General features: G+C 44.7%; 1 protein-coding gene across 1 annotated transcript in view; it reads left to right on the top strand.

The window, feature by feature from the left end:
• The first annotated feature begins 14,913 nt into the window (after window positions 1-14,913).
• Window positions 14,914-17,225, top strand: part of LOC144770768 (phospholipase A2 inhibitor gamma subunit B-like) — a 321,184-nt gene continuing 318,872 nt past the window's right edge. Inside the window, exon 1 of the mRNA XM_078655516.1 lies at window positions 14,914-15,052. Within this exon, the coding sequence (XP_078511642.1) occupies window positions 15,001-15,052 (52 nt within the window). The 5' untranslated portion in view covers window positions 14,914-15,000. The remainder of the gene's footprint in view (window positions 15,053-17,225) is intronic.

The raw sequence follows: 17,225 nt of genomic DNA, 5'->3' as shown, positions 1-17,225 counted from the left end.
GAAGACAGCGAAGATAGCAGAAGATCGAAAGATGATGCATCGCGAACCCTTTACTACATTGACCAGAGTCCTTAGGGGCGACACCGCCGGTGTGTGAGTAGTGTGCGACCCCACCCCCATTTGTAACTTTAAAGCTCCCTTGAGCAGCGGGCTGACGAGCCTGGGATCCCGCACCTACGCGCCTGAGTGGTACTATACCTGGCAGATATTGGCAGCCATCGGCAACCCCAGTACACGGCCTATCCCTGCTGATGAGGGGTAATACCCCGAAACACGTGTCCAGGGATGGCGAAGACAGCGAAGATAGCAGAAGATCGAAAGATGATGCATCGCGAACACTTTACTACATTGACCAGAGTCCTTAGGGGCGACACCGCCGGTGTGTGAGTAGTGTGCGACCCCACCCCCATTTGTAACTTTAAAGCTCCCTTGAGCAGCGGGCTGACGAGCCTGGGATCCCGCACCTACGCACCTGAGTGGTACTATACCTGGCAGATATTGGCAGCCGTCGGCAACCCCAGTACACGGCTTATCCCTGCTGATGAGGGGTAATACCCCGAAACACGTGTCCAGGGATGGCGAAGACAGCGAAGATAGCAGAAGATCGAAAGATGATGCATCGCGAACACTTTACTACATTGACCAGAGTCCTTAGGGGCGACACCGCCGGTGTGTGAGTAGTGTGCGACCCCACCCCCATTTGTTACTTTAAAGCTCCCTTGAGCAGCGGGCTGACGAGCCTGGGATCCCGCACCTACGCGCCTGAGTGGTACTATACCTGGCAGATATTGGCAGCCATCGGCAACCCCAGTACACGGCCTATCCCTGCTGATGAGGGGTAATACCCCGAAACACGTGTCCAGGGATGGCGAAGACAGCGAAGATAGCAGAAGATCGAAAGATGATGTATCGCGAACACTTTACTACATTGACCAGAGTCCTTAGAGGCGACACCGCCGGTGTGTGAGTAGTGTGCGACCCCACCCCCATTTGTAACTTTAAAGCTCCCTTAAGCAGCGGGCTGACGAGCCTGGGATCCCGCACCTACGCGCCTGAGTGGTACTATACCTGGCAGATATTGGCAGCCATCGGCAACCCCAGTACACGGCCTATCCCTGCTGATGAGGGGTAATACCCAGAAACACGTGTCCAGGGAGACCCCCAGTTCTAACAAGTGGGTTAAGGTCTAGGGTATGAAATAAGAGTACCATTAGGTTTAGTATAGGGTTTCCTTGTTTTGGAAATTAAATTAGCAAATGAAAACCATTTTAAATAAATGTAATACAAGTAGGGTTAGGCCAATGGTATCTTATTGTCTACAATACATTCAAACTATTTTATATATGTTAGACAACACATGTCTTGGCAGGTTATTTAGAGTTTGGCAGACATCATCGCTGCTCTACGAAAAGAATGGTACATTAACCAATTTCTGTTGGGTCTCCTGCATTTGCTAGTCTCTTGATACCACCTCACTGTTGTGTAGGGTTACGGTTAAAGTTAGCATTATGTTACGAATCCCATAATAATGTCACAACTCCGTTATACCCTGCTGAGGCTTTTGCCATTTTCCTACATATTTTTATATTTTATGTTCATGTTTCTTTTAAGTAGATCCTCTGATTTATATTCAGAGATCCTTTGGATTAATACTGAGTTTTGTAGTTCTATAATAATGATGCTATTATACAACCAACATCCTCCTTGCTAAGTATGTTTGTGGTTAAAAAAGAATCTAAGACATTATGTCAAGACATTTTAATTAATTTAATTAATACATTCAAAATGATTTTCTACTAGTAAGAGAGTCTACTTATTTTCAAATGTATATAGTATAATTATATTATTTAGCCTTTAATTATTATTGTTAAATATTAATTATAGGTTAGCAATAGAATTAGGGTTAATAATATGTTCAGGGTTTATATAATTTTAACTGATTTAAAAAGGAGGTACTAATTGAGTAGTATGAAAAAACTAAAATATATATAATTGCTAAGGGATGGAATTCAGGCTACTTTGGATTTTCTGATTGTCATTTAATGATGAGGTCACATGAAGGCACAAGAGAAGGAAAACAAGTGTCAAGTTTGTTTTCAATTGTGTTAAGTTTCTTGAGGGACAGAAGTGTGTAAAAAAGGACTTAAGAAGGGATCCTGATCATGTGAGGAGGCAGATTTGCCAGAAGGCCAGCAAGTCCTAGAGAGGACAATACCAGCAGGTCAGTAGAACAACAAGTGGCCGATACACTAGCAGGCAATCCTAATATTCATAGAATCAAAAACAGATAGGGCAATAGAGGGGCATATTATCAAGCACGGTGTTAACATTATCACCGCTTTAGCGGCAGAAAACTGCCGCTAAAGTTGCTATAATGGGCTTGTTAATACGCCTTAGAGAATGCCCATAGAAGCCCATGTTCGCACCAGAACATGGGCTTCTATGGGAATTTACAAGGGTGTATTATGAAGCCCATTATCGCCGCTTTCGCTGCAGTTTTCTACCACTAAAGCAGCGATAATGTTAACGCTGTTTCTTGATAATATGCCCCAGAGGGATTTGGATCTGTGCGTGAACTTAAGATACAAACAAGCTGGTAAGCGTCAGGGTTCGACTGCCCTATAGTTTTTTTTAGCAATATGTAGCCTTGTTTTATGTCCAAGTGGACTGGTTTTTTGTGTGGATTTCACTGATATTGAAACAAACATAGTCTGCAGCAAACACAAAAGAATGCAGCTTCCCTTACCTTGCAAAATACCCCCAAGACTGGCTTGTTTTGCCAATGTAGGTAACTTTTCCAGCTATCTTATAGAGAGTGGGGGCCTCTTTTTCTTTGGTGCCCAGGCTATTTTTTATACCAGTCTGATGCCGGTTAGATTTGTTTATCATGTCAGGAGAAGTGTAAAGTTAACAATGTATTAGTTTGATGCGTAGTGCATTATCAAGGTGAGTGAGTCAACACGTTCTGAGGTATGATTATCCAATGAAAATGAATTGAGTTGTTCAACTCTAGCGGCGTGTCTTGGCTCCTTTCTCGGAGGGGGCCTGAATAAAGAGGAGGCACCCCCTTTGTTGTCTGGGGACAGTGGGTCCTAGTTGAAGGCACGCGCAGATTCATTTATGCAACTTCTTAGTTTGGTTGGTCTGCTGATGAGATCAACAGCCGCGGTGCGTCCATTGGGGCGTAGGGGCGTAGTCCCACAGGCCCCATGGACGCTGCTGCAATAAATTAAACACACACACTGACTATTGTTGAAAAAGTAAATCGCCGAGCAAGCGCCGCCGAGAATCTGGGAAGCACCCGAGTTATCCGGGAGTGCAGGGGGGGCTGGTCTGGACTGCTGCGCAGCTTGAGTGACAGTCCACATGACGCACTCTCAGCTGCAGCAGCAGACAGCTAGCCAGGCAAGGTATCTTCTAGCGCGCAAGTGACAGGGGGGCAGAAACTACCTCGAGCATGCGCATTAGTGTTCCCCCATAGAGAGTGACCAGAAGGGGTGTTTGTTTAAGCTGGCCGGCTTTTCAAAGGCGACACAGGGCGAGCAGTCAGTGAGCCCCCGTAGCCAATCCTGGTGCTGCTTGCAGCGCCAGGATTGGCTGGTCACCGCGCAGCAGGGCAGGGCAATCCATTATTGGATGTCGCGCATGGGTAGTGCACACACACTGCATAATGGCCAATCACTGTGTGTGACTTCATGTAGTCATGCAGTGATTGGCCATTTTGCGGCGCTGCTGACTGGTCAGATCCTCTCTCTACTACTCGCCACCAGTCACCTCGTGTGGACCGTGTGCGGGAGCCAGCCTGTGTGTGCCCTTTCTCTCGACTCGAGAGTGAGTACTTACTTACTTTACTTGATCAGGTATATTTTCATTTACTACTGCACCAGCATACCTGGTCAGTGGTGGCTCAGTCACTTCGGCAAAACTTCGAGGAGTCTGAACCCGGCAAATTGACCGTTATTTATTTCAAATGTGTCCCTGTGAAAACCTCTCATTTATGTTTGTGGTACAAAATACACCGTCAGGCGCTCGCATCAATGCACTGTAAACTGCGCACTGTGCTGCGGCCTGACTGTTTAGTGTCAGAAAGTTGCAGAGACGCCGATTTAAGGGGTTCACCGCGTGCACTAATCCGCAGAGCAGAAGACTCGACATGGCTGTGCTGCTCAAACTGATAAACAAGAGTTGTCTTACTCGGTGCAATACAATGTCTTTGCAGACAATAGGAACAGACTAACAAATTAGTGAAGTACTACCATATGAGGAAGAAGGAAAAGGGGATAGGCTTTACTTATTTTACAATTACTCAAATCAGAGAAAAAAAGTGGCTTACTGGTTCTGCAATGAATGCAATCAATCAAGTCAGAGGAAATAACATGCCTGTTACCCGCAGGTGGGCCTTATATTGCATTAATGAGGCTGAGAAAGTTGTGTTTGCAATGCCAGACAGGGCATGGAACTTTAGGGCTATCACAGAAGGTTTTCTGGATGGTATGCATGGAGCTCTTCGGTGTGACTGTCCTCAGAAATGGTAAAATTACAGTATGGGGCATCTGTTGCCTTTTCAATTTTGTCACAAAACGAGGCTTTCGGGGTCGGCTCTGGAAGGCTAAAGTAGTCTTCTCAGAAAACTGTTGGAGGGGGTATGATGGAAACTGTCCGGGAGGAGGTTTGAATGGGGGTGGTCGTTTGGGGGCTGGGACGAACCGAGTTTCAAACTTGCCCTGGGTAAAACAGGAACATATGAGTAGGTGGTTAATGTGATCGTTTTGAAACAGCAGGAGGGGATAAAGTGTATTTCTTCGCTTAAGTAGTAGAAGTTTTTTTACTAAGTGATCCATCCTAATGCCTAACATCGGCATGTTTTTCAAGAGAGGACCATCATTTACAGCTGCAGGGCATCTACGGAAACCCTCTGAGGCCATAATTCCTTGTTTGTAGCTCTTGCAGTGACATTGATGGCAAGCATGCTTGGGGCCCCCACGCAAAACGAGGAAAACATAATGGCGGAATCTATTACAAAACAAGCAATGAATACATTAGCCATGCCACATGAAAACACACATTACGGCACTGAATGGCGCCCGTGCGAACAAGGGATAATCATTAGAGCATCATTTCAGTCGATTTTCTGTGGATTCATCACATTAGCAATGTAAAGGCTCAGCTTTGGAGAGCAAGGCTGTGCCACCTGCTTCTTTAGATTGCGTCTCGCACTGCAATCATCTGAACAATGCAAGTGCTGAAGATTCTGATTCCCACTTCAAGATTTTCATAAAAGTACATTCAAATCATATACGATTTAAGGGGTTCACCGCGTGCACTAATCCGAAGGCCGGTGTCGTAAGAGTGCGCCTTTCAATCCAAAGCACTCTCACTCATCACCGTGCACAGCCTTTGCCCCAATGCCTCTGTTTCTTCCTCATTTGTGGCCCGGCCTGGCAGTGGCACTAGGCCCTGACAGCAGCCATATAATTATTATACAAAATGTGCTCTTAAATATAGACTTTAAATAAGGACGGGGGTTTCTTGTGTTTACGTTGCAAAATCTACACATCAAGCCGTTGCACAGACGCGTGGGCCCCGGGGCCGGGGACGCCTGTTCATTTTATTTTCTAAACATGCCAGTGTTCTGCTAATGTTTGGTGCATTAACAGGTTTCAGTTCCAACAGATTTTCCCCGTCTTTTTGCCATTGACTTTTCACTTTTATTTACCGACTGCATCAGTGTAAGCAAAGGCCATCTGCTTCCCTGCTGCTATTCGGCACACTTTTAATTACACTCCCCGCAGCCTAATAGAGATGATATATTATTAAACTAAATCTTTCTGACATTAAAAGTAATTATCTCCGAACCAATATTGCAAGAAATGAAATGAAAATTAGCCGCCAGTTGGAGAGGGAAAGGAGTCTCGGGTTGAGAAATGTTTGTTCGCAATTGGTGTTTTAAGCAATATGAGTAGCAGTGGATTAACTCGCCAGAGATTCGTGACATGTTTGCCAAGAACTGCGTCATAAATGTATTTCTTAAGAAATGTAAGGTAGTATGTCTTGGTTTGCGAGGAAATGGCTGATGTTGAGGGAAAGGTTTAAATGTTAACTGTTTCTCATTATTTCTAATAATGAGTCTTCGCGGGTCCCGCTTCGCGGCTAGGAGCAGTCTACAGGACCTTGAGGTGTGTTTGCTCTCCTGACCGGCAGGGCTGCGAGCGAGAAGCGGCGGACTCCAAGCACCAGGAGTCCCCGCGCGCCCGTGGTCATCTGGGCTGCTCTCCCTGCCGGCTCCGCCCCTCACGTCTGATTACATTGTAACAAAAGGGACGCATCATCCCCGCTGCGCGGGAGCGCGCGGGAGGGCGCCGGGAGAAGCCCGGGACAAGGGCGGGGCCGTCTGTGGCCGTCTGGGGTCGGACGAGGTTGGGTTGGGCCTAGAGTTCTGGTTCACCTTTTACCCTAATTTTTATATTCTTATTTATTGCCATACATAATATCATACGTAACACCATCTTGCGGCCCTAACACCAGCCCCTAATCATGGTTTTAAGATCAGGCAAACAGCGTCTAGTGCATATCAAAACCTCAGAGGGTGTTGTTTCAGGCCCCCTAGATGCCTTTATAACTAGAGCCTCAGGAATTCTAGAAAAAGAGATAGAACTGGTTGAGCGTAGATTATCCCTGGACCTAGTCACTGGGAAACGCTCCTCAATAGGTACCTTGGCCCGTGTTAAAAGCCCCCTAACCAATGCAGCATTTAACTGCATCTCTACATCAGATTCCGATGTAATAGTCCACATGGATGGGGTCGAAGCCACAACACCAACGTCGAATGGAATCATGGAACTGAATTCCGATGACAATATGACTAGTACAGAGGTGGATAGCCAACTTATCGAGGACGATATGTGTAGTTCACTTGGAACCTCACAACCAAATGTTCCCACCGTACCCAGTACTCCCAGTAAAATACCATCAATCACCAACCAGGTTTCACGGAAAAGAAAACATGTCTCAAGTCCACAGGAAGATAAGGTACAAAAACAACTCAAAATAGACCATGCTAATAGTACCTCCCACCCCCAGTCTTTCCAAGCACCCCCAATAGTGTATTGTCCATCACTGGCCCATTTCGGGTCTTCTAACCCCTGTCCAACATGTCTTAGCAGCGACGATATCTTGCTGGCAAAGATGGAGGCAATGTTTAAAACCCTATTGCTTCCGGTCCTAGAAAGTACGAAGATTATGTCTGCCAAAATAGATGTCCTGGAAGCAGCGGTTAATATTAATATGGACCTCTTGCAAAATTTAACAGCCTCCGGCATCAAGTCAAGGGGCCCTAATCCCATAGGGGGAGCTAACCAAAAAGGGGGGACGTCTACAACTATTCCTGTAGGGCCACCAACTACTAATCCAAATAAGAATCCATTAACAGGGGCAAATTTAACATCTGCCACATCGACTTCTGGGAGCCGAGTCCATACCAAAGCTACACCAAAGGTTAAACCTCTTGTGGCTGCTAATAACCCACAGGGAAACAAACACCTAGTGAATGGTGTATCAAAACAACCAAATAACACCCCAGCACTCACACCCACAATGGGCAGGGATAGTAAAACCCCTTTTCCCGATAGAAACAAGAGGACATATAAAAGAAATATACGATATCCTCTTAGGGTTAACCTACCCCCAGAAGCGTCACAATACACCATCGTACTAACAGGAGTGGCCCCCCTTAGAGAGGGTGCTAAAGAATCTCAAGGTGACTTGCGGAATAAGGTCTTATTTTGGTTGAATAAACACCGCCCACTCCCTCCGTCATCCCCTACAGAAGTCCTTTATGTAAGGAGAGTGGATTGGGTGGGGAAGGGCGAAAAAGATCTGGAAGGGGACTGTATTTTAATTTCATTCAGGGACCCCTGGGTAGTGGATAGAATCCAAAGGAAACCTAGATTTGCTCGCTTGTGTGATGTCCAGACCTTACACCTTGGTTACTTCTACCCTCACACCCTTTCACATAGTCATATGGGCCCAAATCAATGGAAAGTAAAAGGGGGGAGGCACCGAGAGTCCACAACTAACCACCCTCCATTTTATCCCCCCCTCTATAACCATTTTGAGGCACTATCAGATCTAGAATGGGTTGACTGACTACGTGCATCGACACAGTCTTTAAACACAGCTATAGTGGAAGATGAAGGTGTGCAGATTCCATTTATTCCTACCTCAGATCCAGCAAAGGAACAGCTGTCCCTGCCCCAAAATAAAACCAGAATGCAGAGGGGGTTTGGGGGGGTAAATGTCACCAACTCAAACACAGATGAAATCAGAGTAACAGATACCTGTATACCGAGCCCCCAATCCCCTCTCACTGTCAGTAACGACCATGCAGAGATAGATTTATTAACTTCACACATGGTGTCTTGGAATATTGCTGGAGCCAAGACCCGTTTGGTATCTGAGGATTGGTTGGAGTTTATTGGAAAATATGAGGTTGTGCTTTTGCAGGAAACATGGGCCACGGCTCCATTTTACATGGCTGGATTTATAAATTTTTTTAAACCAGCAATTAAAGGTACAAAAGGGCGTGCGTCAGGAGGACTAACCATATGGGTCAAACAGGCCTGGTGCTTTTCAGTATCAGAACTGTATGTGGATAATCCCGATATATTGGCCATAAGGTTGAGCAAAGCAGGAGGGCAGGATATGCTCATTATTAACATATACTGTAGAGGCCTCCCGGGCGGACGATGCCCCAAGTTGATAGGTGCCCTAGACACTTTATTAACGGGCTGGAATAAAGGCACATTCTTTATGATAGCTGGTGACATCAACTGCACAATTGAGCCATTGTATCTGCCGGAGGATAATTGGGGGTTTGAAGAAGATGCCACGTGGAAAATCCCTGAACTTTCCAACAAAATCCCAGTCAAAACAACGGAGGCTGCTCTGAATTGGACAGCTTTTTGCCTCACTTGGGGACTTAGGGCCGTGAACGGTCGTACCAAATCAGACATTGGAGCCAACGCAACTTTTGACAATGGTGTAAGGAAGAGTCGCATTGATTACATCTTTATAAAAATTGAATATTGGAATGTAATTGATGATATGGAAATTGTAATGCGCCCAGAAAGTGATCATAACCCCTTGTCTCTGAAATTTAAAATGTATGATCTGATAAGATTAGGGGAACCAGATCCGAGGGGGCATGGGGTTGTAACCATATCAAATGACCGGAGGAGATTGAAATGGTCAATAATAACAAATGATGTAACGATACAGGCCAACATTGAAAATGTGGTGACGAATGCTCTAAACAATCTTAGGTCCGTTGTTGTTGAGAGGGGCCAGGGCGAACCTGATAAAATGATGGGTATACATGATAAATGTTTCTCCGAGCTTAAAATTATCCTATCTAAACCATGCAAGTCTAATACTGGGCATCCGAATGCACCAAGAGCCAAATGGTACAATAGAGAGTGCAGAGAGGCCCATAGCGATCTCATAGAGAAAGTTAAATCTAAAGACTTGAGCGCAGTAAAAGTTGCCAGGCAAAAGTATAAAAGAGTTCAGTGGGCGGCACAGAAGGAATGGGAAGATGTTTTTTGGGCAGACCTTCTGGACGCTAGTAAATCCAATAACCAGATTAAGTTCTGGGATATTGTTAAATGTGGAAAGGATGGTGAGTTTCGTACCCCGTCCAACCATGTTTCTCCGGAAGATTGGATAAAACATTATTCTACCCAATTCTGCCCCGTAGTTGTCGACCCCATGTCCGGACCGACCCTACTGCCGGCAATACCCTCTGGTAATACGATCTTGTCTTTTACTGAAGTCGAAACGGAGCTTGCATTAGGGTTAACAAAGAGGGGGAAAGCACCTGGGTTGGATCAAATTCCAGCAGACCTATTCAAAGCTAATATAGGCCTTTGGGTACCCTATTTAACAAGCATAGCTAACATCATTGCTAGAGGTGCCCGCATCCCTAAGTCATGGAAGGGGGCGGAGATCCTCCCTATATATAAAAAGGGAGATAGATCCAACCCAGGGAACTATCGCCCGATTAGCTTAATCGACTGCTTTCAGAAAATTTTTGCTCGTATGATTTTGACGAGGGTTCATGGGTGGATGGAACTCGAAGGAATACTGTCCCCATTACAGGCGGGTTTTCGATCTGGTACAAGTACCATTGACCAGGTCTTGAGGTTCTGCATGATCTTTTGGAAGGTAGTCATACTTGGCGGCGGCACCATCTTTGCTGCTTTCATAGATTTGAAATCAGCATTCGATTTGGTGCCAAGAGGAAAACTATGGCAGGTATTAAGGGACCTGGGAATGCCGGGGGAACTATTGGAAATGATCATTAGGTTACACGAAGACAATTTTGCCAGGGTAAGATGGGGGGCACAGGGGCAAGTCACGGACTCATTTCCAGTTTCAAGAGGAGTCCGTCAGGGGTGCGTTCTCGCCCCCACCCTATTCCTACTCTTCATAGACCAGGTAGTGAAATTCTTTGGGTCCATCAACACTGATGCACCGTCCCTGGCGGGGACTAAATTCCCAATGTTGATCTTTGCGGACGACACCCTCCTCTTATCAAAGACGAGGGGTGGTTTACAGAGGGCTCTGAATCACTTTGAGGTATACTGCAACCAAAATGACCTTCAGATAAACGTGGGGAAAACTAAGTTTATGGTTTTCACCAGGAAAAAACCAATACGCAGTAGTGTACAACTTAACAGGGTGAACCTGGAACAAGTTGACACGATGACGTATCTGGGGGTCACTCTGGATTGCCGAATGACCTGGAAGCCACAAATAGAGACCCAACAGCTAAAACTGGCCCAACTGACCGGTTGTCTCTTGCGTGAGCAAAAGAAATCTATCACTAAAAGGGTTGCCCCCGCCTTACAAATTTATGACGTTAAAATTAATGCTGCGACACTCTACGGAGCAGAGTTATGGGGCTTCATGGACCTCTCGAGTTTGTATAGAATTCAGTGTAGGTTTCTTCGTAACCTGGTGGGGTTGCCCCAATCAACTCCACTGATCCCTCTTTGCCACGACATGGGTTGCCTTCCAATAACGGACATGGCAAGATACAGAGTAGTGTCCACTTGGAGGCGCTTATGGACCTCGGAGGATTTGGCTCTTTTTGCAAAGGAGCTAGACGAGGTGAAGGCTATCGGGGGCTCAGAGCGAATCCCCTGGCTCCGCTCGGTGAAAAAGAGCCTATGTGATATGGGCCTGAGCCACCTGTGGGTCTCGCCAGGCATCAACAATTTCCCCTCGAAAAAGGAATTTAAGGGTTTATTTTGGGCCTCAACTCGCCTCTCTCTGGTACACGCCTCTAGCTCTGAAAATCTGACGGGGCGCTTTCTAAGCTTTAAATTGGATCCGGCCCGTGAGACATACTGGGATCTCATCTCTAGGCAAATGGATAAAAAATTGTACCATCAATTTCGGGTAGGCTCACTACCCCTTAATTCCTTTACTTCATCTTGGGGCAATAACTCAACCGATCTTTGTAGCTGCTGCCCCGGATGCCAGGAAACCGAGGGCCATTTCTTGTTCGCTTGTCCCCAATATAGTGATCCTCGCCGAAAATGGCTAAAACCCATCTTTAAACGCATGCACTGTAAAAAATCCTCGGATGCAATATTGGCCTTAAAAACAAACACAACTGATTTTACCGTGATATGCTTGGCAAAATATCTAGGTTGGGCATGGGCAATCAGAGCTAGAGGGAATTTAAGTGCCACCTGATCAAAAAAAAAAAAAAAAAAAAAAAGGGGGTGTTAACTGTATAGTGCTTGGTAGCAAATGCAATTCTAATTTCTTTTTAAGACTTGTCATATCTAATGTCTTGGTTCTCCTCAACAATGGTTTAATAACTTTTTAATTGTGGATTTTAGATCAACTGTATATTGTTGTGAACATTTAGACATAACTACTTTTAAAAGATTTTGTAAAATGTGGAGACTTTGCAACTGTTTTTATATTCTTTGTCAAAACTGTCTTTTATGATTTTATCAATCGAAATAAAGACATTAAAACCTAAAAAAAAAAGAGTCTCTGTTGAATTAAACATGTCCAATGCAGGCGTGGCCATTTTCCTACCATAATGTGCCCGTTAACAGAAAGAGAGGCATTTCGATAGCAAATTAATTCACATTACTAATAATACCTTGGTTTTGTTTGTTATTGTTTAGTGGCTTTCATACATTTGTACACACCTGGAAGGGCAGAGTGTACTTTGTGCAGTTCACAGCATATGAAACCTCAAGCCTCCACACTCAACAAAACCTTAGTCAATCAAGTGTAAGCAGCGTGCTATAATCTATAATTGGGAAGGTGGTGGGAGGTAATCACACTTTATTGAGCATCAGCCAAACAGCGGAATTAGCGGTGTGCGTCAGAGTCTGAGCTTCAGCCAAACAGCAGAATTAGCAGTGTGCTTCAGAGTTAGGGGCAACTTTGCATGTTATTATACATTTTTAGCTAATTCAAGCCCAATGTTGCCTAAAAATCTTGAATTATAAGTTAAGGTGTATAAATACACAGACAGGGCTGGACTGGCCGCAGTGGGCACCGTGCGTTTCCCCATGGGCTGCCAGGGGGAACGTGTCCATACCAATAGCACAAGGCACATTTTGTATTTTGTTCACTACCTGTGGACCACTGCCACGTAAGAAGACTTAGTGACACTTAACCTGTCATGCCAGAAACGTTGGCGAGGCTGGAATGAAATAAAACTTTTTGGGACCATTAAAGATTGTCCTTTCACACAAATTTTCACATCAAGCATCATCCGTCCATCCACCACCCAGCCACCCACTCATCCATCCACCCTTCAATCATTCATGCATCCATCCACCCATCCATCCATCATGCATCCACTCATCATGCATGCATCCATCCACCCACCCATCACGCATCCATCCATGAACCACCCAGCCAGCCACCAGGGTTGGATTAAGAAATATCGAGGGTTGAATTAAGAAATAGAGCCACTCGTGAGTGTCATAAAAAAGCTTTAACTAGATACGAGTCTCGAACCTTGTTTTCCAGCACCAAAGTCGGCCACGCTAGCCGTCAGACTACACCCTCTCCCCTTTTGTGTGGCCCTGCAGTTTTCACATCTTATGATTTCTGCGAGGCTGCAGACTTATTACAGACGGTATTCTTTAGAATAACTTGTTATTGCGAGGCTGGAATGAAAAAAAACTTTTCCGGGCCATTAAACAGTGTCCTGTCAGTGTCATACACGTTGCCATCGCTATAGCCGCAGTTTCTGCGGGGCTACAATGAAAATACTACTTGTTATTGCGAGAGACATCTGAACCATCGAAAGCAGGGGAGTTGAGTTTTTCTGCATAAAGCGGAGTGGCATCAAATTTGTTTTCACGAAGGATGCTAACTGGCCAAAGGTGAGCGCTGAATGGGTGAATCATTACCACCAAGCATGACAGAGGTTGTAGAACACTTCGACATCCTGCCACAAATATAAAGGGACACGTTACGAAGTATAGGATGTGTGTTCTTTTCCAGCTCATGTAAAGCACTCTGATATCTTTAGGTCGAGTTCGCACTATATAAAACTGCAATTTGGAGAAAGAGAGCGAGGGAGAGGGTGAGGGTGAGGGAGAGGGCGAGAGAGAGGGAGAGACGGAGAGAGATGGAGAGAGACAGAGAGAGACAGAGAGAGACAGAGAGAGACAGAGAGACATCTGGTGGCCAAATCTCAAAATATAAAATCAGATAACGTGCAATACCGTCTTCCTTGCTTATCCAAACTGTGTGATCCTAGGCAAACATTTTATTCCACAGACCCTCATTTTTAGGTTGAAGCCTACCAGACGGTGCAGCTATTTTGGTTTGCTCATGACATCGTGGGGAAATTCTGAAAGCTTCTCTGGGAATTCATTTCACCTATTGCTTACCATTGTCTTTGTAGTTTGTAACTCACAGTTGCCTGCTTTTTATTTTCTGGTTTTAGTTGCTTTGGGCTGTCCAGCTTGAGTACAAGCGTGGTTCCCAATGCTTTGTGAAGGCTGTTTCCCAACTGCTGTGCAACTTCTTCTACTCTTAGAGCTGAGATTTCCATGAAAGTCTTAGTCTGAATTCAGCACCTGAGCATAATAGGACGGAATGTATGCAGCTCTGTGGTTATACTGAATAAGCCGCTACCTATGTTATGCCATCTATTAATGTAATAACTGCACTTTCACAATTGCTTTATTAACCTTCCTGCTTTCTCAAATTTGCTTGAAAATGCACGATTTTTCTTCCTTTTTTTCAAAATTTTCTTGGGGGGCAATTATCCCCCCAAACCTCCTTTTGGGGTACGGGCTCGCTCGCTGCACTCGCTCGCTACGGTGCAGCATGCTAATCACTTTGCGCCACACCACTTTCAAATGTCACCCACCGCCCCTGGAGATCAATGTGGTGTGTACACGAGACGAGAAGCAGGCAAGGTCGGCTTTGGGCATGAGCGAGCCGGGCCCCGGCCCGGGCAAGGTCGCTAATCTTCAGTGGGGCTCATGGAGCCCTGTGCATTAAGGACTTGCCCATAGCTGTGCCCCCCTACCTTGGCTCCAGTCATTTAGTTTAAAGTTGTTCTGACACACCAATACCCCCTCCCCTCCACAACAAACAACGTAACATCAACTAGCCTGACCGAAATAAACTGTAGGCGATTCAGGTGACCTGGGAGAGGTGCAAGATGTTTGTGTTCACAGGCAAGTCACAAGCTGCAGTGAGGGAAGCAAATGTATTTTCTCCCAGGGCGCGCTCCAAGCAGGAGCTGGCTCAGGCAACAGTTGCTGCGTTCGATTGAATTCCAGGTGGGAGAGGGGGGGGGGGGAAGGAGAATGGGATTGGAGGGAGAATGTTTCCTTCTCTCCGGAACATAAATGCAGCATCCCCAGAGGTGTAGTTCACAGAAAAGCAGACGACAGGCTTCAACCAGACCCTCTTCATCACCTGGCACCTTCCTCCAGCATCATGACGTCACTTCTGACAGTTTTCGGTTTCCTTGCTGCGGTGTTGTATGAGGGTGAGCTATGTTCACTATAGTTTAAACTCCATTAATTCAGTATTTGTTGCAACTGTCCCTTTAGAACCGTGGCTTATTGTATGTTTATTCTGCTCTCCATACTATATTACTACAGAAAACATTGTAGCATGTAACATAAAACAAGTCAATTCCAAATGTGCTGAAGTCTAAGTAACTTACAACACATTGGAACAAATTATAACATGGTGTGTTGGTTAGCTGATTTAGGAAATGTGCTCTGTGCTCAAATGAATATTCCACATGTAAACTTTTCTTTGGATTCACACAGGACCTGACTAGCAAGAGGGCTCCGAATTAGAGCAGAACATGGGATTTTCAATGCTTCATTCATTATTATTGTTTTAAACTCCTGATAGAGGTGTCCAAAATGAAAAATGATGTAGAAACAGTAAAACACAAAAGTGGTTAATAAAAATGATTTCTCAAATGCAACCGCAGCGAATAATCACTTCTCGAAGCTGGGAATATGAACGGCAGGAGTCCAAACCCCTCCAAAGAGCAGCCGAGAGTTACTAACACCTTGCACAGGGTGTGCATCATAAATGTTACGCAAACCCAGCACAAAGAAGTGTTGTGGTTTCTACTTTCCAAAGCAAATCATGATTTGCGTTGGAAAATTGCCTTTAATGTGACAAGGCAGTGCTCTGTGCAATGTTGTGCTACTTTTGGTTCTCTTTTATCTACCCATGGGGTTTGAAGGAAATCCCATGATCCTTATTTATAGACAAACATATGAGGCAGGTGTACTAGTGGAAAAAGTTTTAAAAGTCTCCACATTTTTCCTGCTTTTCATGTGTATTGCACTGTACAGCATGCATGAAATGGGGGAAAAGAGACTATTGCATAGTTTTTGCACACACCCACACACACTATCACACACACACACGCACATAAATACACACACATTGTGGTTCAAGGGTGTTTGTGTTAAGACATGAAAGCTTAAAGTGCACCAAGCAGGAAGAGAGAGTAAAGTATCACTATCAGCCTGATTCATCATTCTCCCGTTTTGCGAGCCCCTAATAGCGATTCATAAGGAATCGGTTTTAAGGACTTGCAAAACGGGATTCATGTAGGAATTGCAAAAAATATTGCGATTCCTACATGTTCTTTATTTGCGATTAGCAAATTGCTAATCGCAAATAAGGAATAACTCCCCATGCATTCCTATGGGCCTACAGGCCCATTGGAATGATTGGGGAGTTATTCCTTATTTGCGATTAGCAATTTGCTAATCGCAAATAAGGATGTGATTTCAAGGGTGCAGGGGTGTCCAAAGGACACCCTGTAGCACCCCTGAAATGTGAATTTACACTGATGTTGTGCACACACATGTCCAAAGGACATGTGTGTGTGTAACATGCAACTTAGAAAAATGCATTTAAATGCATTTTTCTAAGTTTTCGCTATTTACCACGAGGTTTGACTTCGTGGTAAATAGCGGTCCTAAATTGCGAATTAGCAATTTTTTAATGTTTCATGAATACCATTTAAGGAATCTCTAATAGAGATTCCTTAAATGCCATTCTTCGCAAATGTGCGAATTCTTTAATAGCGAATTTTGCATTTGGGATGATGAATCCCAAATGCAAAAATTGCACTCGCAAAAGGCAAGAATCTGAGAATCTTGCCCTTTGCAAGTGCAATTTAGCTTGATGAATCAGGCTGTATGTCTTAGTAGAACTGCGGTTGTTATGCTCTTCCCCTTTCATGTAACACATCTCAGAAACTTGATGTGCTGCACTGCTTTGCATGGAAAGTCAGTAAATCTAACCTTGTACACATATAGGGTGCAGTCAGAAACATTGTGGTGCAACAAGTGCAAACATGAATGTTCAATCAATTTGCAATTGTTTTAACCCCTTTTTAACAATGCCAGATGATCCTCTGCAAAGCACTGGTTGGGTCCAGGAAGCCTTACAAAATATTTGAGGCAGACTCCAAAATAACAGGGTTTGCAAGTTTTCCTTGAATTACATATATTTTCACCTGTACATTCTGTCTCTGAATACTCTATTTTCACCTACCTCTTATTCTAGCTTTGTTTGGTGACAATCAATTAAAATCTATTTCACATATACGTTTCTAAATGAATTACAAAGTTGTTACACGTCATTTGTACAGAGTGCGTACACCAAAACTATTTCATTGC

This window comes from Lissotriton helveticus, chromosome 7 (assembly GCF_964261635.1).
Source record: "Lissotriton helveticus chromosome 7, aLisHel1.1, whole genome shotgun sequence".
Classification (NCBI taxonomy): Eukaryota; Metazoa; Chordata; class Amphibia; order Caudata; family Salamandridae; genus Lissotriton; species Lissotriton helveticus.
The sequence above is the reverse complement of the archived record's forward strand: the minus strand, read 5'-3'. Positions and strand labels throughout refer to the sequence as shown.